The 22970-nt window shown below is 44.3% G+C and overlaps 1 protein-coding gene across 11 annotated transcripts in view; it reads right to left on the reverse strand.

The window, feature by feature from the left end:
- The window catches only part of PPM1K (protein phosphatase, Mg2+/Mn2+ dependent 1K), a 43604-nt gene that overhangs the window by 5919 nt on the left and 14715 nt on the right, over positions 1-22970 (reverse strand). For all 11 annotated transcript variants that reach the window (XR_012787387.1, XR_012787388.1, XM_075565623.1 and 8 more), the window contains 2 exons: positions 19538-19638; positions 13037-13202 (listed from right to left, as the gene is read on the reverse strand). Coding sequence is in view for 9 of the 11 variants with exons in the window: in XM_075565623.1 (XP_075421738.1) it covers positions 13037-13202; positions 19538-19638 (267 nt within the window). In the remaining 2 variants the exon portion in view is untranslated. The remainder of the gene's footprint in view (positions 1-13036; positions 13203-19537; positions 19639-22970) is intronic.

Genomic DNA, 22970 nt, shown 5'->3' on the forward strand with positions numbered 1-22970 from the left:
GAAGAGATCAGTGTATCTCGAAAGCTCGCACAAATAAAAGCATTTCGTTAGCCACAGAACGGCATCGTCTTTTCATTTTTGATTATTAAGCTCAGTTAACATGGTACAGATACCTTTTGTAAGAGATGTGTGCAGAGGTACATTTAATGGAGACCGATTAGGGTGAAATTATATCTTTGGTTTTATTGAGTCTGTTCCTTTATCCAGGCAAAACATACAAAAAACAACAAAATAGCAAACCCCTATCCCTTTGTAAGGGCTAAATTACTTCCCCAGACCCCATCAGCAGGACTGGAGGGATATTCCCATTACCAGCCTATCACCCCAAAGTCTCAGGAGGTACCTTAAGCAGGTGGCCCTCCATGTCAGTCTCTGGCAGGTTCCTGGTCCTCTGTGTCCGGGAAATATAGGTGTCTGGGTGTCTTGATCTTAACGCAACCTTTATGCTCAAGACAGTGTCTGTGTGCAGGCTTCTCTGCTCTCCTATGAGCCCAAATGTGAGCAAAGGAATCTCTCTTCTGTTTCTCACATCAAGCTTTTCTCAGAGTCCTAAGATGCCAGGTGGAGTCTGGTTGATTGCCTGTGTGCAATTAACTAGCTCGCTGCTGGATTTAGAGGCAGTTTCTCTTAAACAGTGATAAATCCCTGTTACACCTCTACATATATATAAAAAAAATAAAAAAAGGAAGGCCTTAGATGCCATTGTGCCCATGGTAACAATTCTACGACTGAAGTAAAAAGACCAAGAAGCCATGCACACTACTCTGCTGAAATGACACTGCTCAATCCAATTGACCTGTTGAGCTGCTGCACTGATCTGGATAGCTTTTTTAGGGGAGTAAAAACACCTTTCCCACTCGTGTTGAAATCCATCCCGACAAAAACAAAAGCGGGCGGAAACCATGAATAGGTTGGAAAAGATCCCCCTTTTTTGCTTTTCCCTCAACCTTCTGGATTACTTGCGTCTGACACAATAAGGAAAGATTTTTGTATAGTTAATAGTTTGCGTTTGCATCTTGGAACATTTGATACCCAGAATAGGTTCTCCCTTGGAAAGCTTACATTCTAGAGCAGGGGTGCACGGTAGTTAGAGGCCCTGTGCTCTTCCCTGAGGCATTTAAATTAAATGCGGGGGGAGGCGTGAGGACTGTAACTTCTCAAAACATGCTCTCAGGTACGTCAATGCTGCGTCAAATGGCACCGCGACACCACATGACGTCACATGATGCAGCTGAAGCAAGATAGCAGGTAAGGAGGGGGTGGGGGGCAGAGAAGAGGGAGGAGAGCAGACAGGGCGCGCAAACAGAAAACTTTGCGCACCCCTGTTCTAGAGCAGGGGCGCGCAAAGTTTTTGGTGTGTGCCCCCCTGCCTGGGAGCCCCAGCGTTCGCACCTCCCCTAGCTTAGAACCCGACGGCAAATGTCGTTACGGGTCATGTGACGTCACCGCAGCGTCATTTGACGCTAGTCATGGCCCTGCGTCACGTCACATGACCCGGCTGGCAGCAGGTAAGGGACTTTACAGAGGCCTCACCCGTCCCCCGGCATTTAATTTAAATGCCTTGAGGAAAGGCGCGGGGCCTCTAACCTCTGCGCTCCCCTAGCAAATCTTATGTCCACCCTGCGGGGGGGGGGGGGGGGTGCACACCTTCCAGTTTGCACAGCGATGTTCTAGAGCATAGTCTTTTGTTACTCTCTCTCGAACCTATGAATCAGATGTCATCTTGACCCATGCATCCCTGAACACAGATATTCTTCCTCCTACCAGAGATTATCAGGGACAGATATTTGCCATATTTTAGAAGGAAGGCGTTGGAAACATCCAACTAGAGCCGGGTTAACGCTTGTGCCCTGGGTCTGACAGGCTGACTGAAACTCACGTCTGCTATCCAATGACGTCTTCATTATCTGATGCATACCCTTAATGGAGCTTATCCATGACACCGACATTAAAATTCATACACTTCTATAATTTCTCCCTCTTCAGATGGGGAAACCTCTCAATCTGAAGCAAAAAATCTCCTGTATGTCTGAATCCATTGAACAGAACAGCTCAAATGTCTCCATAACCGAGCTTTTAAACCAAAAAAAAAATGCATCATTAATCCAGGGGTGCACAAAGTTTTTAACTTGCCCCCCCCCCCCCCATAACTACTGCCTCACGGCCTATCAGGACATCATGTGATGTCATGTTACCATGGCAACGTGATCCCGCTGCAGCATTTCACGCCGGTTACCATGGCGACGCGTCGCCGAAGACCAGGTAAGAGAAGCTGCAGAGGCCTTACGCGGTCCTCCCGGCACTTAATTTAAGTGCCTTGGGGGAGACCGCAAGACCTCTGTAGCCGCCGCACCCCCCTGGAAATTCTCCCGCCCCCCACTTTGCGCACCGCTGCATTAATCTGTGATGGAGCCTCATCAGAACATATAGATACAGGTTTCTAAATTTTAAACTTGTATTTTATTGGTTTTGTATATAGGAGGGAAGGGTACCAAAAATAAGAGGGGGGGGGGCGGAAGGGGTTAGGGCAGTTGTAGGTTAATACATTGTATGTATAAATCATACATTCAAAAGAAGGGATACACTTTCAGAGGGATCCACCAGAGAATCCATTACATAAGTTACCCAAAATTGTCTACTTGGCATGGAGGTATCCGGGGTGGCCAGGTAAGATCGAATGTGTCTTCCATGGCTTCCACATATTTTGGAAACTAGTATGTTTGTCCTCCAGAAGACTAGTGAGCATTGATTATTGATTTTATTTTTGGCTCCGTTGATAGCATGAGTTTTTTCTGGTTTCCAGTGACTAGCTATAGCCACTTTGGCAGCTAAAGCATATGTTTAAGCAGGGAGTCTGTATTTCTGTAATACGTGGGCTATGGATTTGTTAATCAAGAATGTGTCCATATCCCAGGTTGGGACTATACCCGTAACCTGGAAACTGCAGAGATACAGGCACTCCCCATTAAATGCATCTCTGGAAGCAGGGGTCCTTAGAGCTAAAATTAACGGTGTTAAGCTCCTTACTTCAATACGGGGTTAAACAAAAAAAAAAAATGTAAAAAGCAGTCCAAGCTGCAATTTTTTTTCTTCTCTCCTCCCCATATCTTTAATGCGTTTCAATACAATCCACACATGGATAGCTAATTACCTAAGTTGCTGATCGATCGGCAAAGATGCGGCTCGGGGGTTCATGGCCATCAGTGCAGCAGAAGAGGACCAAAGATGCAAAGTTCTGTGGGGAAGATCATGTGACTAGGCAGTCACTAGATACAATTGGTGCACTGCTAGAAAGAGGGCAGGGCTCAAAAACAGGTGTGCCAGATTCTATTTCAGAAGAGGAAGGGGATGTAACTTTGTAAATGATTGCTATAGAAACAAAAAAATGCTCGTTACATTATAAAAAAAAAATTATGCTACAAGTATGTTCTCATAATACAGAACTGATAAAAAAAAAAACCCATATAAAAAAAAAAAAAAACACAACTAGTAGGATATTGCTTGGTCTGCACTTCGTCAGCAGTAATTGGGGATTCCAGTACGCTGGACTCTTTACGGTGCAGGGAGGGTAAATCGCATTTGCGCAGGAATTTATTAATTTCATCGGACTGTTTTATCCATCTCCTCTTTAGTTCTTAAATTGTATAAGTTGTTTAGTATTTAGAACCAATATTCTTTATACAATCAGGACATGCTTTCCTAGAATAATTAAGGTGCAATGTCCCATAACAAAGAGCACAAACTGCAGAGCAGTGCTTAGTTTTAACGACAGCCTAGGTTTAGTAGTTATAGCTTCAGAAACACCAGACAATCTTTTACTCAAGGGTGCCCCCAGGAGCAGACATTGTCACGTTAGCGCGTGCCTCAGTACCAGGTCCTCGATCTGTGAACACTTGTGTAGCGGTCATGTAAAATGGCTACAGTCATCTCTCCTGCTGACAGTAAGGCCTGGTAAGTTGTGAGCATGCCAGCAGTAATTATGGAGGTTTGCCCTCACACCCTGGTGGGGTGCCCTGTGTATGGATGGGAGTGGTCACATGCTCTGACTCCATGGTTAGTGATGTCAGAGGTGTGTCAGCTTCCAGAGTGTACATAAGGCACAGCACTGAGTCTAAAGTTAGATCTGCGTCCAGTTCTGCTAAGAGGAGGAGGAGTTCTGGCAGGAGTTCAAGTTCTAGTACTAGCATGAGTTGCTGAGAGTTCTAGTTATGTTATAGTAACTGAAGAGGAGACTGTGTCCAGGGACCTGGCACAGGGCAGTGATCCCTGCGGGGATAGGGAATCCCTATCTAAAAAGAGATACACCTTTTAAAGGGAGGCACTGACTGGACATGAGTGGCTAGATATCTACTGCGAGGGGCAGCTAGCCCACTCAGGCAATAAAGATGTTCTCAATCACAAACCCTCTCGTGTACATGTGTGGAGTGAATGTACAGAGAGGAGCACCACGAAGGAGTTCCTCAACAGGATCATCCCCATGCGGACGCAGGGACCCTGATGAGGTGGAGGCGCTGCACTGGAACTAGGTGAGACTCAGCACACTACCTCAGCTGCCTGTCTGGACGGGTCATCCCCACACACACCATCATGCGGGAGACTCAGGAGTCCTGTGGCCAACAGGTGCACCACCAGACACTACCACACTGTAATGGGGACCGGTTAGACCACAGGGGCCAATGTGAGATTGGGTGGGTCAGGCCGGTTCAGAAATACCGTTACATTTGGAGGCGAGCTGCTGAGATCAGATCTGTCATCAGGACAGGCTCTAGCTAGGCACACTGGGAAACAGGGAGAGAGTCTGCTGCCACTCTGTGCTGCGTAGGGACGGACCTAGGGGTGGTCAGGGGGCTGACGGGATATTGTCAGTTCGCAGGGACGACCTAGGGGCCTGAAAGGAGTGAGGGGTCTGGAGCCGGGCTATAGCTGACCGAGTCACTTTGAGGCAGTGCTAGTTGGTAGGACGCCAGAAGGGATAGCCTGTTAACGTGGTCAGGAATCCTGGAGAGGGTCTGCGCTAGGCTGACCAAGAGAGGTAGACGCCCCAAGTACTGCATGGCAGAGCCAGAGTACCTAGCCCATTCCAGACACTTACCATAGGGAGCACAGACTGGGAGGAAGGAGTCACAGCAGACACAGAGAGTGAGCCTAGCCTGAGGTAGTGCAACATGAGTCCAGCCTAGATCAGGTACACATGTGGTGGTGCATCTGAGCAATCTTTATTGTACTGGTGTGGAGGCTGCCCCGCAGAGCGGAGCCCCATGTACGATAACTGTTACGAGAGAATGGAGGATCCGCATGGTGCGGAGAACACAAAATGGCGACCAGAGGCTGATGGGGAAGGCACCCGTGGCGTGCGCCCCACTGAAGAGCAAACTGTCGCCGAATTATCGTTAACCAGTCTGCTCTGGAGCGGAGCGAAGGCCGTGGCTGCCCTGTTTTTATCCTGTCTGGGACACCGAGGGGCCACCCTTGAAGCATGTGAGGAAATTGTAATAATTGTGGGAGAACGCTGCGAGGAGAGCAAACAAACTGACTTTTTGGGTTTAAAAGCCAACCAAAATGGCGGTTCCAGCTTGCTAGGGAAACCGCATGGGACAGTCACAGAGGAAATGGCTGATGCAGAACTTGCCAAGAGCTGGCCGGGAATGGCGCGAACAGCAGAGCCCCGCCCTGATGGGGGGCATGGCGCGAAAGCTATGGCTGCGCCTTCATGGACAGTGACTCACTCGGCCCCTGTGCTGAGTCAACCGCTTAGTCTATGGGACCCTCCCCTGATTTCCACCAGGGGGAGTGACTTTCAACTATGGCCTGTGGGAATGCACCCACTGGGCCCAGGGACTGATATCCAGATGGCGCCACTACAAAAAGTAGTTCCGGCCGCGGAAATGATTTGCAAGAAAGAGGGATATTTTGCACGCAAAGCCGCTGCAAGGAGAAGGCGGGAACTAGCCGCGGGAAAAGAATCCAGCTCTGAGGAGGAAACTGGCGCGAAAACGCAGACCGCGCCCACCAGGACTGAGAGAGGCGCGGCCTTAATTAAGGGGCATGATATTCCCCTGTGGGACCCGCCCATAATTGCAACCCCTGGGGGCGGGTTCCAGCTATGTCAGCGGAAGGAGGAGCCGAAGCAGGAAGTGGCTGGCCCAGAAGTTTCTACCGGTTAGTCACGAGGAACCACTGACCTGGAGAGACCCACACTGAAAGTGGTCCCCACAAAGAGAATGGCCTGCCCCTCCGCTGTGGGAACTATGGTCTCCACCCAGCCCTACTCAGTACCCGGCGGGCTACTAGTAGTAAGGGTGGCTAACACCGAGACGGTGGTCGGGCTCTGCCTACAATGCGGGCTGCCCGGAGGCACTGTCAACACGGCGGCACGTTGCCCACATTGCGGGACATTATATCTGTGGCCCATGCCCACATTTATACCCATTCAACCTGCTGACCCCCCGGGGGACATGGCTAAGCGCTCCGCCGAGTCCCCTGGCGCACTATGGCTCAACCGTGCGAGTCCCGGAGAAAGGGGACTGGAGTCGACCAAGTCGGCTGGGTCAGTATCGACCGAGGCAGTCGGGTCGCTCCCCGACCGCGCAGAGACAAGAATTTCGCCACGCTCGGTGACCCCGAGATCCGGGAAGGGAAATTACTCAGATGAGGACCTCCGTGAACTAGCGGTGGCGAAATCGGGATCCAAGAGGGACCCAGGACGGACGACACCCCGTGGGGTGAGTGGCAGCTGTCAGAAAGACAGAACGTCCCCCGCAGATCGTCGAGCCGAGAGACGGAGTCCCTCCGCCTCAGAACGTGGCGGCGACGGACGAGAGACGCCGGCACCCCTGCGGACGGGTAAGAGGAGTCCCTTCACTTACCTTGCCCCAGCAGACGGTGTAGGAGCAGAAGGGCCGTGCCAGGCCCGAGGCGCACGTGGAGAGACGGCATCACTTCCGGTGAAGACGACGGCGGAGCTTCCGGATGTCGTCATCGAAGAAGAGATCCCGAATGGGGGTCCAACCCGCGATGACGGTGTTTCCGGTTCTGGGGAGGACATCACTTCCGGTGGCGACAGCGGAACCGCTGGGAACAAAGCAGCGACGCTTCGGCGATCGGGGGAGGGTCCCCGATTACCTCCAAGGCCCAGAAGTTGGATGGGCGATCCGAGGACTGAGGAGGGTGAGATATCCTCATTGGACCAGTCTACGGACAGCGAGGAACGGGTCGTAACCCCGTGGGGTCCTATCACTCGCCCCTATGCCCCATCCCCTGGCCTAGATAAAGCCCCTGCCCCTGTCACCTGTTCCACGGGATCCCCGCCTAGCCTGGAACTCATGGACATACCTTCGGGGGGGGAGGAGAGACGGACTGGGGAAAGACAGCGCAGTGGCGCTACGGAGGGCGATTCTCGGGGAGGGGGAGAGTTGAGTGGCCGCGGTAGGCCGGCGGTTGTCCCCTGCAGTTCCTGAACCGGTGAAAAAGGCCCCGGGATCTTATAGGTGGTCTGTACCGCGATCTGAACGGTCGTCGGGGGTATTTTCCCTGGAAGATGATAGGGAGACAGGGGGGTCACATAAATTTAGAGAGAACCGTTGGTGGGCCCCACTATTCGAAGGGTACTCCGCATGGATGGACCGCACTCGGTTCCTCATCCGGCGAGAAGATGTAGTGGATTACTGGTGGGCTGTGGGAGAGTTTACACCTGAGCAAAGGGACAGAGAGTTGCAAGAGCGGTGGCTGCAGATTGAGCATAGGGAGATAGAACCCATGGGTCCTAGTATCCTATCAGACCCCGTGGACCCTGATGAGCCCCTATCATGGGTGTTACCTGGGAGGGCAGGTAAGGCTGACCTGACTAGGATAAGTAGGGCCGAGCGGACCATAATGGCTCGGTATAAATCATCCCACGGGTTGGAGTACCCGTATGTCCCTGAGCCTCTTATGGACGAAATAGAGGAAAACCGAGATAGGTGGCTTAGGGAGGCCATTGAAATGCATTTAGTAGGAAGAGGAAGTGCAGTAGTAGGGAAGAAGGCTGAGGAGCGGATAGAGCATTTAGTGCGTGTATGGGGCATTGGCAGAAACATTTATAAACACAGGGTGACATATAGGCCCGAGAGGGGACTGCCTAGGCACTATCACGTCACGGTCCTAGACATGGGCGGTAGAGAGGTCAAGAAACCTGACCCGAGTCACTATTTTTAGGGGGTACTAATACATTACGCGGGTTCGTGGCTGCTGGTCGGGGCGGGCTTGGCGGAATGTACTGTAGACATTTTGTTATGTACCATGGAAATTTGTATGTGAAGTTAACCTAATTATGTGTTGTATTTCAGTGCTTCCTGGAAAAGGGTATACAAATTTAGGTCCCAGCGAGGCCGATGGGATTCACCAGGGGGAGAATCTAGCGGTCTTGTAAAATGGCTACAGGCATCTCTCCTGCTGACAGTAAGGCCTGGTAAGTTGTGGGCATGCCAGCAGTAATTATGGAGGTTTGCCCTCACACCCTGGTGGGGTGCCCTGTGTATGGATGGGAGTGGTCACATGCTCTGACTCCATGGTTAGTGATGTCAGAGGTGTGTCAGCTTCCAGAGTGTACATAAGGCACATCACTGAGTCTAAAGTTAGATCTGCGTCCAGTTCTGCTAAGAGGAGGAGGAGTTCTGGCAGGAGTTCAAGTTCTAGTACTAGCCTGAGTTGCTGAGAGTTCTAGTTATGTTATAGTAACTGAAGAGGAGACTGTGTCCAGGGACCTGGCACAGGGCAGTGATCCCTGCGGGGATAGGGAATCCCTATCTAAGGAGAGATACACCTTTTAAAGGGAGGCACTGACTAGACATGAGTGGCTAGATATCTACTGCGAGGGGCAGCTAGCCCACTCAGGCAATAAAGATGTTCTCAATCACAAACCCTCTCGTGTACATGTGTGGAGTGAATGTACAGAGAGGAGCACCACGAAGGAGTTCCTCAACAGGATCATCCCCATGCGGACGCAGGGACCCTGATGAGGTGGAGGCGCTGCACTGGAACTAGGTGAGACTCAGCACACTACCTCAGCTGCCTGTCTGGACGGGTCCTCCCCACACACACCATCATGCGGGAGACTCAGGAGTCCTGTGGCCAACAGGTGCACCACCAGACACTACCACACTGTAATGGGGACCGGTTAGACCACAGGGGCCAATGTGAGATTGGGTGGGTCAGGCCGGTTCAGAAATACCGTTACACTTGTATAACTGCTGCCACCACAGCCCTGGAGACACAGGTCACAACTAACCAGACTTGGGAGCAAATAAACTTGGGGTTTACTATGGAAGAGTACAATAACACAATTCAACACCCAGGGACATATATACAATAAAGGGGACTTGCAAATACTCACAAAGAATTAGATCACCAGCCCCAGGATGCTGCCTTGGCCAAGCGATGCTGGGCTCTCAGTCCAAATGAGTGGCTCAATAAGAGCCTAAACAGTCCACCCTCAGTCCTTGGGAAACTTCCCAGCAGTTCAATAGAACAAAGTTCTGGGAGGTGGTTGGTTTCCTCCTGGCTACTTAGTTGGCGAGGTGGGGACCTTCATCCAAACGACTGTGGATGCCCCAAAATGTCCTAGATCAAACATTAGGTACACAGAGGGAGATGTGGCCAAGAACCTCCTAGCTACCCAGCTGTGTGGTGGGGAGCCCATACTGCCAAACGTAGCACTGGAGCCCGCCAAAGCTTGGTTCTCCAGGCAGCTTAATTACTTAATTTAACCCCAGAGAGACTAGGGTGTCGAGTTGGATCTTCCAACGCAGCACCCTAGTCCTTCTGGAGTTAAATGAAGAAATTGATGTTCTCTTTATACTGATACTTTTCAGTCTGCGCGCCCCTTGTCTGCTCTCCCCCTTGCTTGCGCCTCCCAGTCTTCTGTCGTGTGACCCTGCGGCGTCATTTGACGTCGCATTGCTAGAAGCCTCCGGAGACCAGGTAAGGAAACTTAGAGGCCTCGCACGTTCCCCCGGCATTTAATCTAAATGCTTTGGGGAAGAACGGGTAGCCTCTGTAAGTGCCGCAGCCCGACCAGAAAATGTTGCATCCCCCAGTTTGCACACCCCTGCCTTTAAAGGTATACGGCTCATTGAATCTGCTCCAATACTAGCTGTAGCAGCTAATGGATGTTTCATTGCATCACTATCTCATTGAGTCATTGGTTCTTTTATATACAGTATATTTCTCAAATAGATCTGCTCGTTCCATTGGCAATAATTGTAGTCATATATAACATGTATATTTCAATGAGTAACCATCTCATTCATTCTCTGTCTCTCCCCTTTCCCTTAGGATTAATAAGCAATACCATATTTTATTTGTATGGGTTTTTTCGTTTCGTGGTATATCATTTTTTTAAAAAAAATAAATAGGATAATTGTATGTTTTAATTATTAATATTATTAGTAATAATAATAAAAGCAGGTTCATGTATAGCGCTGCTAGTTTTACATAGCGCTTTACAGAGACATTTTGCAGGCACAGTTCCCTGTCCCGTGGAGCTTACAATCTATTTTTTGGTGCCTGAGGCACAGGGAGAGTGACTTACCCAAGATCACAAGGAGCTAACACCAGGAATCCAAACCAGGTTCCGCTGCTTCAAACTCAGTGCCAGTCAGTGTCTTTACTCACTGAGCCGCTCCTTCTCCCAATCTCCTTAATTAAAATTGTATTTTCCATCAATCCCCTACGGTTGATAGGGTTTATATTGTACACAATACTAGTTGTAGACTATTCCCTGATGTAGTGTCCCGCTACGAAGCGCGTTGGCTTTAGTTTGTGTACTCTATTACCCAACACTGTACTATTCCTGGTGGTACTACGGCTATTTCTTTGAATTAATATGACCTAACACATACTTGCACACCTGCAGAGGCGCTGGAGGTGACGTCATTTGTGAGCGCATCAGTGCTAAACTAGCGCGTCCTGCTCCTAAGTGCGGGTCTGTCTGCACCCGCCCGTCCGGACATAGTGTTACAGCAGACTTTGCTCGGGCCTGGACTGATGCTCATCAGTGCCAGAGATTTGCCGGCTTACCTACAGTCTCAGTGACCATCTGCTGATCAGAGTACGCAGTGACAGACAGATCTGGTACCAATGTGAGACCCTACCTTTGTCGGAATGGGACTGCCTGCACCGGGGGAATCTACATTCCAGTGACTGTGTGCTTACCTTCTGTTGCTGCTTGCTTCTGGTCGATATTGGCGTGAGCTCTCCTTGGTGTCTGCAATTCATGGGCTTTATAATGGAAATGCTTATTTAAATTTTTTGTACGTGCATTGATTATCCACTTTTTATACCACTAACTTATTTAAAATACTACACTGTGGGTTTTGCACTTGTCGCCTTTCCCTTCCTCCCCCCAGAATTGTGATGTTTGAGCCAACTTGAATAGCAGCATACTCTACCAGGGCTGGCAGTGTCCCCTGAAGTCTGGTTGGTACCCCAATTCCCGAGATTAAATTCTAGTCTCTCCAGCTGTGTAAACATTGCTGCGGAAATCGATCGCATAGCAGGTGACGTCACACAGAGCCTGCACTGGCTGCATCAACAGAGCATACAGCAGCTGACAAACACAAGGATCCTGATTCAATAGGATGTTATAGGACCCTCTGAGTGGGAACCACTCTTCCCTTTAAAAGTGTGAAGGCTTTTATTTATGGATACCATGTGAGTGTAAAACCATATATTTTTTTTATTTATTAAAACTGTACTCTGAGCGTTTTGTGCGTGCTCTTTTTTTCTTTCCTAACATACCCTCCAATTAGAAGGGACGTTTTTCTGCGTCTCCCCTTACTTTTCACGGCACCTTGTAAATGAGCGCTCCTTATTTGTTTTGTCCATTTCACTACTAGTGGGTTATGTGATCCGGTTAGCCTTAAAACCCTCTGATTTGGCTTGGCCTGATCTTGGGTGTGTAATTGGCTGATGACCTGGCTAATCCAGCACCCAAGAGAGCGTGGTCTGTTGTCATGCCCCCAATACATACTTTCAGTTTGCACTGCACATGCTCAGAAGCCACTTCCGGGCGCAGAAGCTCACTTCCTGTTGTCACCACCCACTTCCGGTTTGGCCTAGTTAGGCCTCAAACTGTATCTCCGGGCACAGTTGGTGGCCCACATGGAAGAAAATGCTGTGCCAGCATGTAGAGACGGTTGCATATCCAGGCGTGGAAACATTCCCCTGGCTAGTAACTGCAAGTAGTGCGGATCCGGGCACAGACCCCTAGCTCGGCTTGAAAAAGACATCCATGAGGCAACCTTGCTACCCTGAGGCCGATAGGACCAAAAATAACCAAAGGTGCTAGGGTATCAGAGGCCTTAAAAAGCAGCAACACGTGAAAAATAGGATATCGATTTTGATATGTATGAATCATGCTTCGGTTGCTGCAGCAACCATTCAGAAAAAGTCACATCTACTTCCTCTTTTGAAACAGGCCCTTACACACAACGTTATGAGCTCTGCACTTTGGAACACAGCAACATATATTTGTGATACTTTGCTTGGTCTGATATTGTGATACTTTGCTGCCAAACAGCAGACTGTCTATTATTCTGGAAGCTGGAACAATAATGTGTCACACTTATTTCGTTAGGCACACATCAGGATTTTTACAGATTTACAACAGGAGACCCGAACGATTGCCAGCTTGGGTAAGAATGTAGAATTATACCTTGTGACATGCTTTACATATAGGGGGGAATAAATAAATAAAATCGAAGTATTGCGGCTTTGAGTTGGAAGGATGGTCCAACTGCAAATTATGAAAAGCCAACTCCTCGTTTGTGTGCACCGTCATGGAGGACAAAAGAGAGCGCAAAATCTTTTTTTTAAAAAGACACACACACACACACACACACACACACACACACACACACACACACACACACACACACACACACACACACACACACACACACCTCTCAAAAGTAGCATAGGTAATTAGGCTTTACCAACAGACAAGCAGCATGTTCCTGCCCAGTAATCAGGATATGGACGGTTCTAATGCAAATGATACCTTTGTTTCTCCTCCTTCCGCTCAGGGGTATGGTCAATGGTAAGCTTCAGAGGCTTTCCTTTCCGACTTAACAGTGCACGACTGTCCCCGACACTAGCTACAACTAGCTCAATGCCATCACGCAACAAGGCCACAGTTGCAGTGGTGCCACAATTCAAAAGAGATGCTAAAAATAGCATAACAAAAAGGGAGTCGTTACAATCTGTTCAATCACATCAAGTATAACAAAGCACTTGAGGTTATAATATAAATCCATAGTTCATTTTTACCTAAATCTATTAAAATTAGTTACAATTAAAAAGCAACATGCACATAATAACTATGAAATGTCAAACGCAACAACATGGCTCAATACAAACCAGAGAAACTGTAAACACAGCTGTCTTTATTAGAATATATAAGGTTCCATTAAAAAAAAATTATATATAAAAATTATATTATCTCTTGTATTTGGCATTTCCTAGATTTATTTTGACTACAGGATATTATTTAATCTCTGTAACCTTTCTGGGGGCTTTTAACCCACTCATTGCAAGAATATTGTATATTTTAGATTAGCAGAGGGATTACTTATCTATGGGTCCTATAATTGTTCTCAACTGATGAGCGGGGCCTCAAAGCGAAGGATTTGAGAAGGAAAAACATAACAGTTTTTCCATCCCAACGTTAGGTACTGTAATTATATGAAAACAATGTGTATTCGGATATAATCTGCTTTGGTTTTAGTTCAGCACAAAATCACTGTTGACGAAAGATTCAAGAGTTCCATGTGCTTCTCTAATGGAGCATTTGTGTGTTCCATTATTAGGTTACAATGTCTGGTAAGGATATGAAGGAAAGGAGCACACATCCGCATCAGTGGATCAAAAATAGATTGTGCAATAAACACAATTTTACTACATCTGGAGTTGCCCTATCTATTTCTGATCCACTGATGTGGATGCTGTGCTCCTTTCCTTCTACATATCCTGATCTCTGCCATTGAGGATTGCACGCTGCAGAGTTTTTTCCCTGTCTGGATTTCACTGTCAGGTAAAGGGCAACAGCCCCTCTGTATTTACCTTTCCAGTGCCTGCTTTTTTATTGATCTAAACCCTATGGGTAGGTAATCACTTACAGGTGACCAATCTGTGTGGTAGCCAGGTGGGCACCACTAGGTCCCTTAATATCCCTTGGGTGATCTCTGTTATTATACAGTTATTGTGGACATTGGGACTATACTCTGAATATATTGTTCTTATACAATAGAGCACTTACTGGTGAAGCACCATATACCAAATCACCAATACAATGTCTGGTAAGTACATGGGACACACAGATAACATGTAGTGGGGGAAAGAGTCTCATCAGTAGAAGGTTAAGATTTTTATTGCACTTGGAAGCAAACATTGGCAGAAAAATGTAAATTCACATAAATTAAGTGGTTAAGTGTACCATTTCCAGTGCTTATGATAGAAGCACGAAGATGCGCTTTTTAGAAAAATGGCATACAAATTTCAGATAATCTAATAGTCTTACATTAAAGAGTTTAATTTGTCCTGATTTTCTATTAAATTATTATTTTCTTTATTTCATTAGCAACTGTAGGGGCATTCAATTTGGCGAGGGTTATAATGGTTTAGAAATGTAGTAACAGTCCTACAGTAGTAGTAGTAGTAGTAGTAGTAGTAGTAGTAGTAGTAGTAGTAGTAGTAGTAGTAGTAGTAGTAGTAGTAGTAGTAGTAGTAGTAGACTATTTCACTCAACACGATTTTGAGGCCAAAAAAAACCTGTGCTTCCAAGTATAGACAGATACGCCTTTGAGTAAAGGGAGGAAAGTACGTGGACCTTATGTCAAATATTTAGCAGTTGCTAAAACAACCAAGGATTGTAACAACCCTGTAAATAGGAAGCAATATATGGATATTTACCTGGTGAGATACATGTATTATGCCATGTTGTTCAGTGAAGGTGTCAGTGGTAGTGATTACAAATTAAAAAGCTCAACTAGTACGAATTAACATCAGCTACCATTTAAAGCAGGTATTATTACTACAATGTGCAGCTGGCAATACAGATTATTTTAATTAACATGCTTAAAACCCCTTGATGTTAATGCAAAGCAGGTTGCATTCTTATTAACAAAAAAAACTGTTAATTTGTAGGATTTAGAAACCCTTTGAGAATGAGTGCTAACTGGTGTGATAACCAAGCTTCAAAATGTATATCTCACAAAACAGATTTTTTTTTACACTTCTGTGCTTTTTAACAGTAAAAAAAACCTGCTTTAATATAAAATCATGAACATCAACTAAATGGATGTGTAACACAAAAATAACTTCACAGCATGTTCAGCTACATTCCTAGATTTTGGAACTTGGGCTAAAATAATTAACCATTCTGGCTTAACTTCTGTATGGGATACAGCTCATATACATAATCAACTTCCATAGCCACTATAAGAATTGGCTTTATTGCATGGCTATGGAAAAACCAGATCAGTTTGTGGATTTTCAGGCCGGAAATAGACCTTTAGTATTGCGACGATTTGGACTGTACTTTGAAAAGAAGCTTCTGAAATATATGATGCATTTCAGAGGTGCAGAGAAGTGACCTAGTGGTATTGGCACAGTCTTGGAAGTGGGGAAACCTAGTTTCATTTCCAGGGTCAGCACCATGGGTCACTTTATTGACACCAAAAATAGATGAAAAAGGTCTTCCAACCAGGAACATATTGTGCCTCTATTATTTTATGTACACTGTATATATGCATTATGTACACGCATATACAGGGTTGAAGAAGTAGCTCAGTAATGTCCCTGTCTTTGAAGCAGGTGAACCTAGTTTGCATCCTTGTGACCCTGTGCTAGTCCCTTTGTTTCTCGGTCTAAAATTAGATTGCAAGCTCAATGGGGCAGGAGCTCATTGTGCCAGCAAAATGATATAGCGCTGACTATATAGAGCTCAGTGCATATAACAAAACAAATAATCGTGATTTCAGAAACAATATTTGTTCTAGTTTTGTATTATATTACAGTATATATTTATATTTTTGACAATTGTACAGTAATTTTCCACTGTTAACTAGGGCGCTCCATTACATGATAATGTCGACAGTTCGCATGGTGCAGTTATCTTGGAGCAATTGCCATGTTTCAGTTAAAGGCCTTACACAACTACATAGAGCATAAGCATCTAACTCCTTCATGGTTCCAAAATCTAGGAAGTGGTTTTTAAAGGACTTCACTAATTCATGACAAATTGGTACGTGTGTGTCATGTGTGCTTATTTTGGTGTAATGTGGGAGAACAAAATTATAGATGTACACATATATTTTTTTTCCATTTTCTTTCCTTTAAACAGCACTAAAAAAAAACATTATGATCTTTCAAGATAATCGTGACACTCGCTGGACATTTTTTATTTCATGTTCACCTCAACTAATGTGACAAAGAGGATGTTGGGACCTTCCTGTAGTCCAGGCTAGGAACCGCTGGACTCCTTGACCTGAGACAAAATTAAGCACATCTCTCTTTCCACTGAAGCCCAGCATATAGCGTCCGGGGCCTCCAGTTCTAGAGCTGCTCACCAGGTGAAGTCTCTGTCACAAATAACACGCACACAGAGGCAAATAGGAAATTCATCCAGGGGGGGTTTATCAGACAAAACAAACCTGCAACACTGAGGATGCAATAAGAGCTGCGAGTGCACAGGCTACAGTGTTTATAAGCACCATACAAGAATGGCCACCTTGCCATGACAAAATCATATCTTTTTATTTATTTATGTGGCCACGTCTCAATGTTGGAGAAACAATATTTTGTAATTATATTAAAATCTCTTTTAATTAACTTTTTCGCCCTCTTAATTACCCCGAGAAATAAAAGGCTCTCCGAGGCCTTTAAGGCAGTTGGCTATTTTAATTTGTGTAGATATTTTTCATTCGTTTCTGCAGCCATTTATTTCCTCAGTGTTGCAAGTCTCGACATTTGAACTTAAAAATATGTTTCTCTTCATATTTTTTATTTTTTTATTTTTTTTAAATATACCACATAGAGGTCTTAAAATTTATCACACTTTTTATATATTCTATACAGGGCTATTCCAGAAGTCAATGCACTAAAATGCAAACATCTGAATCCAGACTAGCATCCCTCACAGGTACAGGAATTTGCTAGAAAGCAGACATGAATGGCCATATTAATAAATATAACTGCTCTATATTTCTCCCACCATTGAAAGTAGATTTTATTGCAAATGAGAGACAGACACACACACACACACACACACACACACACACACAATGTAATGCAAGAAGGAAAATAGTATCATGGAGATTAAATGTGCAACTATATCAGAGACTTCTAAAATTCTATTATTTGCACGCGTGTGTGCAACACATTAAATATTCACTATACAATATATAGTGCGAGTTACTTTACCAAGAGGGAAAGAATTTGCAGTAATAAGGGCTGGAATTGTAGAAATCACAGGTGAGGCAATTTGTATGAAGGATTAAATCAGGATAATGACAAATTATATATATCAAATAATTATGGATAGTCTAAATGGGACAGCCGCATTAAGGGTTAACACTTTGAGATAGGAATAATTTTCACCTTGCTTAAAAGATTGCTGATTTTACGCTGTGTTAAAGGAGTGTTAAGATATAACTTTTTTTCCCAGGTACAAAAAAGGTGTACAAATTAGTACCTGTAGCAGCCTCGATCTGCAAATAATAGTAATTTGCGAGGTATTTTTTGCGGTGCTCTTAGCTTTGTACCCGCAGTAATAATAGGGGAAGCATTAAAAAGCGTTGAAAGGTTAGCCAATACCACCAAACATTTGCAGTCTTGCAAATTTCCTCAAGTTATAAAAAGGAACAATACAGCTAAGGCTGGTATGAAGACAAAAACAGATGATGCAGAGAGACTTTCAGCGACACCAATTCCATAATGCTGAAACCTATATTCAGTATCCCAAAGGGCTTTGTGCAAAAACACATAAAATAATTGTACGGTGTATTTTAGCTCTTCACATCTGGAATAGCCATGTAACTAACTAATTAAACAGAGAAAGTTGGTCACCCACGTTAGAAATTCTTACAATACATAAAATTATATTTACGTTCAAATCATTTGCTTCAACAACTATTCTAAATAATAACTGAGACAATCAAATACAAGTATGAATTACCAGACAATGGTGCTTTTTATGTCTGATAATGTGTTTTGATAACACAGTGATCACCCGGGCTTGGTTTCATACCCATGCCTCTGGATTTATTTATGTATTTAAATTTATAAACGAGGACCTTTACCCAACAAAAAGAATAGGAAGTAGTCTATATCAATATTGCTCCTCACAAGTTTTATTCTGCATTAATACACAAGTCATTTGTAGATTGCTTTGCAATTATCTTTGCAAGCAGCATAGAGGGCAGTTTATGAAATCCTAAAGCAATATATTACAAGCGTCCCTTTTAGAGAGTATTAGAAGCGTATTCCATTAAATTGCAGCATATGCATCATCCACCCATGCTGTTTGAAATAGTGACATTACTCCCGCCTAGTCTACCCTCAATGAAGAGAAGTCAGCAGCTAGTTTACAACTTGTGGAGATTGTGTTTCAAAGTATTACATAACACTTGCGAGTACTCTCACATGTCTCAGACAGGGCGCAACCCTGCCTTTCCCCATTAACTCTTAGCATACAATGCCTCCACTGCAGCTAGGGATTCTGGGTAATGACATGCAGATGAGACCTCCGTGTCACCCTTTGCTTCTTGTCCATTTTAACATGGACCCCTATAAGCTTATACCTGACGTATTACGCCGTTTTTACATACATAATACTGAGAAATATCATTCTGGATCCTGACCATACATAAAAATTTAGAAATCATAATGAACTCCTAGACTGCAGAAGTCTAACAAAGATTTAGCACTTCACTACGGAAGAGTCCTGAACAGCAGTAAATTAATTTTCTATCCTAACTAATGCTTTGTAGGCTCCCACTTTAACTTGCCAAAAAGGTCAGTCAGATGCTCTCCAATTAAATAAATGAGAAATCAATTGTAGCCTCACTTCCTCACCACTTCAGTTGAGAGGTCTACATAAGAGAAAGCAAAGTGCTTTGTAAACGTATGAAGTCATTTCTCCTCAGTGTTATGCCATCTACAAAGATCAGCGGAAAGGTAGAGTTGTTACAGACTTTTTTTTAGAAATGCCATAAAGTTACATTTATCTCCTCTGTGCATTCATGTTAATAATACATAGAAATTCACTTCAAACTGCAACATTTCATTTTTGACCCAGGGTCAAGTGCACACACATGTACTGTAACTGACTGAAACACAGGTGTGTTCAAGCAAAAGGAAAACCCAACAACTATTATTATTTTACCCATTAGTGACGAAGAAAGGTTAGAAATTAAATATGCAGCCTTCATTATTTTACTTAGGATATATACATTGTGTTTGCTATGATGAAATTATGAACTATTGCTATCATTATACATACCATCAACAGTCAGATGTGCTTGCCTTGCAAATGCTTTGTCTATTTCTAGGAAAGCTTTGGTCAGCACTTTTTCCATATTGTGCTCCTGTGCAAGGAACTCTCTGCATGGGTGGAAGAGAGATGAAGCTGTTAAATTAAGGTCATTTGGAAAAATATATAACCAATACAAGATATTACAGAAACAGCAGCACCTCCTTTGCTACTTCAGTTAGCACCATTAGTTCCCTGGTTATTTTAGGTAGGCGAGCCACTGGTTTCCATAATCCTGTCCCACTGCTGCTCTTGCAAGTCACAATACTTCAGTTAAAAACAAAAGAATAACTGGGCGCTCCTTCTAATCACCATAAATAAATATTAGCTAAAGTGGATAATCAATAGTGTTAATATAAATACTCCAGTACTGGGTGCATGTATCAAATAGTTCAAATATTGTGAAAACTGACAAAAACAAACATAAAATGTGACAAGTGAATAAAGTTGTGTGATAATACTATTGATACATATGTTAGTGTTTTGGTACCCCCTGCTCAAACCCAAATTAAAGCGCCCCAGCAGTTCTTTAAGTTTCTTAGTTGAATGTGGGGAACGCAGATAACTAAAAGTAAATAGAAAAGACTACAATAGTATGTATGATCTCTGTTCTGTGATAGATGATGAATAAAGATTTTGAACTCCCATAGCCCCTGGGGGTATGATTTTTTGGGTAAATCAGACCCCTGAATTCCACTTCCAAACTGATCTCAGTAACAAGTGAATTCTCGCAGCATGTATAGAACAGAAGAAAAGGACCAATAGTGCAGACGGTCTAAACTATGAACATTTTTGATGGTATCTTAAGTGTGTATTCACAATAAAACAATGCTTTAAAAATATATGTGGGGACGTCTGGAAGAGTTGGTTCCTGGCACAAGAGAGCGATCATACCACCACCTTGGAAGCGTTCAGCCTCGTCCTCGAAGCACCCGTATCATGTGTCTAAGCTACGGAGGAAGCTGTAGTAAGCGAAACGCGTGGAATCTGAGTGCCTGATTGGGGGACCTGAGCATCAAAGAGAGACCGAGCCAGTAAACACGCAAACCGGAAGTGACGCAGGTTAGTCGAAAACAAAGCTGAATGCTTTCAAGGTGGCGGTTAGATTGCTATCTTGAGCCAGGAACCAACTGTCTCAGACGTCCCCACATATTTTAAAGAATTGTTTTATTGTGAGCGCACATTTTAAGTTACAAGTAAAAATGTTCCTACATAGTTTAGGCTGTCTGCACTATTGGTCCTTTTCTTCTGTTCTCTTGTTGGAGAAAAAGACGTTGAGATTAGTTTTCTATTTTATTTTGGTTATCTGTGCTCTCCCCAGCTCAAGTGCTTCCAATTGTTATACACAGCAACACTGTGTTTTCATTAAGGGATGGACAACTATAATTTGTGTTAAAAAAAAAAAAACCACAACACCACTCTCCTTATGTGTTAAATGTGAATGTCTGACACTACATTAAGTAGACACTACACAGGGGTAAAAACAAACATAGTGTCCTGCAATTAGCTGCTTTCAATACTTATAAATCAGAAGTCCAAAAGTAGCAGCAGGACAGGAATGGTGGCTACATATGCGCAAACTGCGCTGTTTATTATATCATATGCAGAGTTGATTGACAACTGTAACCACAACATTGGACTATTTTTTGCTCTCTTAGAAGTTACAGAAATAAGTTGAAGCAGATTGTAAAAGGGACAGATGTCTTCAGCACCAGCGACACGGTTACATCATAGAATCTGAAGAGCAGCATTCCATCAGTGCTTATGAAGCTCTCTCCAAGGTGGATTAATAAGGAAGCATTTCAATGGCATAGAAGAATAAGTAGTAATAGGGAGTGAAGGGGGGAAGGGATAGTGAGCTCTAGCTACTGTCTGTGATTTGGTGATTTGGAAGTAAAATATCAGGAAGGAAGGTTACTGTGTAGCTGGGGGTAGTGAGGCTAAATTGTGGGAACTATTGGTATATAATGATGATTTTATTGTTTCCCACTAATCATTAATTATTTCAAAGTTATTATAGCCTCATGAGCTCAACAAGATTCACATAGTAAATAGATAGTGATATGAATGGCTGCACGTATCCCCTGTGAAGGTAGCAAGTGTGTTTGTGGATAGGCTAGCAGGTATATCTCGATTAATAAAGCCAATAAAAGAGTTATCTTGAGAAAGCGTCAGTGTGACGCGAAACGTACGTTGGTGGGCGTTCCTCTGTGACGTCAGCACGCGCACTGGTGCGGCGACGTCTGTTTGTGAGCGCGGAGAATAGCCGCAGCTTCACTTTGAGCTCCACCCGGCAGTTTTATACATAGCGGTGTTCATGAATACACCATGCCGGGCGGAGAATCAACAGATGCCGCCACTCGTGAGCAGGGATTAAACGCTCCGAGATAGCAGCCCCCCACAGCACCCCTGTATTGTAGAGGGTACGTCACCGAGCGGCTGCTGGGCACCTATACTCTATCTAGTCGCTTATATTTAGTAGACAGGGCTGATTTGCCCTAGAAGATAAGTGGTAACTGAGACAAATTTTGTCTATAGCAAGATAGCCTGCCCATCTAAAACACCTACATTGACTGACACAACTGGGCGGCTATTATAAATATCAGTCACTTACCTATACCACCTATATAGGTCTGCAGAGATAAAGTGATTTTTATTTTTCAGGCAGCTGAAGATAACTCTTTTATTGGCTTTATTAATCGAGATATACCTGCTAGCCTATCCACAAACACACTTGCTACCTTCACAGGGGATACGAGCAGCCATTCATATCACTATCTATTTACTATGTGAATCTTGTTGAGCTCATATGAGGCTATAATAACTTTGAAATAATTAATGATTAGTGGGAAACAATAAAATCATCATTATATACCAATAGTTCCCACAATTTAGCCTCACTACCCCCAGCTACACAGTAGCCTTCCTTCCTGATATTTTACTTCATCCAGCGTTGTATTGAAGGATATATTTAAACCCTTTGGTGGTCTCTCTGACAATTGATTCCAGCTAAGCCACACTAAGCACTGATCAAGTTGGTCTGGCCCGAAATTCACTAGCTATATATTATATATTGTATACTGTCAGAGAACCACATATCAATCAGATGTGGTATGAAAGTGGTGTGACTGACACTTTATCCACGTGACATACACCAGACCCTTTCAACAATAATATACACACCACACTGAGGCACCTTATTCATTCTATACTTTAATATTAAAAAAAAAATTCTTTCTTTTTGATTTTATTCCACATGGTGCCAGTTACATTATATTCCTTCAAACACCACCTCCATTAGTCTACAATTCAGACTCAGAGACATTAAGTTTAATACGTGTTTTAATTGTGTTGAGTGTTTATGTACGTCACTTATTTTACCCATATACACTAATAAAGGTCA

Source organism: Ascaphus truei, chromosome 1 (assembly GCF_040206685.1).
Source record: "Ascaphus truei isolate aAscTru1 chromosome 1, aAscTru1.hap1, whole genome shotgun sequence".
NCBI classification, from domain to species: Eukaryota; Metazoa; Chordata; class Amphibia; order Anura; family Ascaphidae; genus Ascaphus; species Ascaphus truei.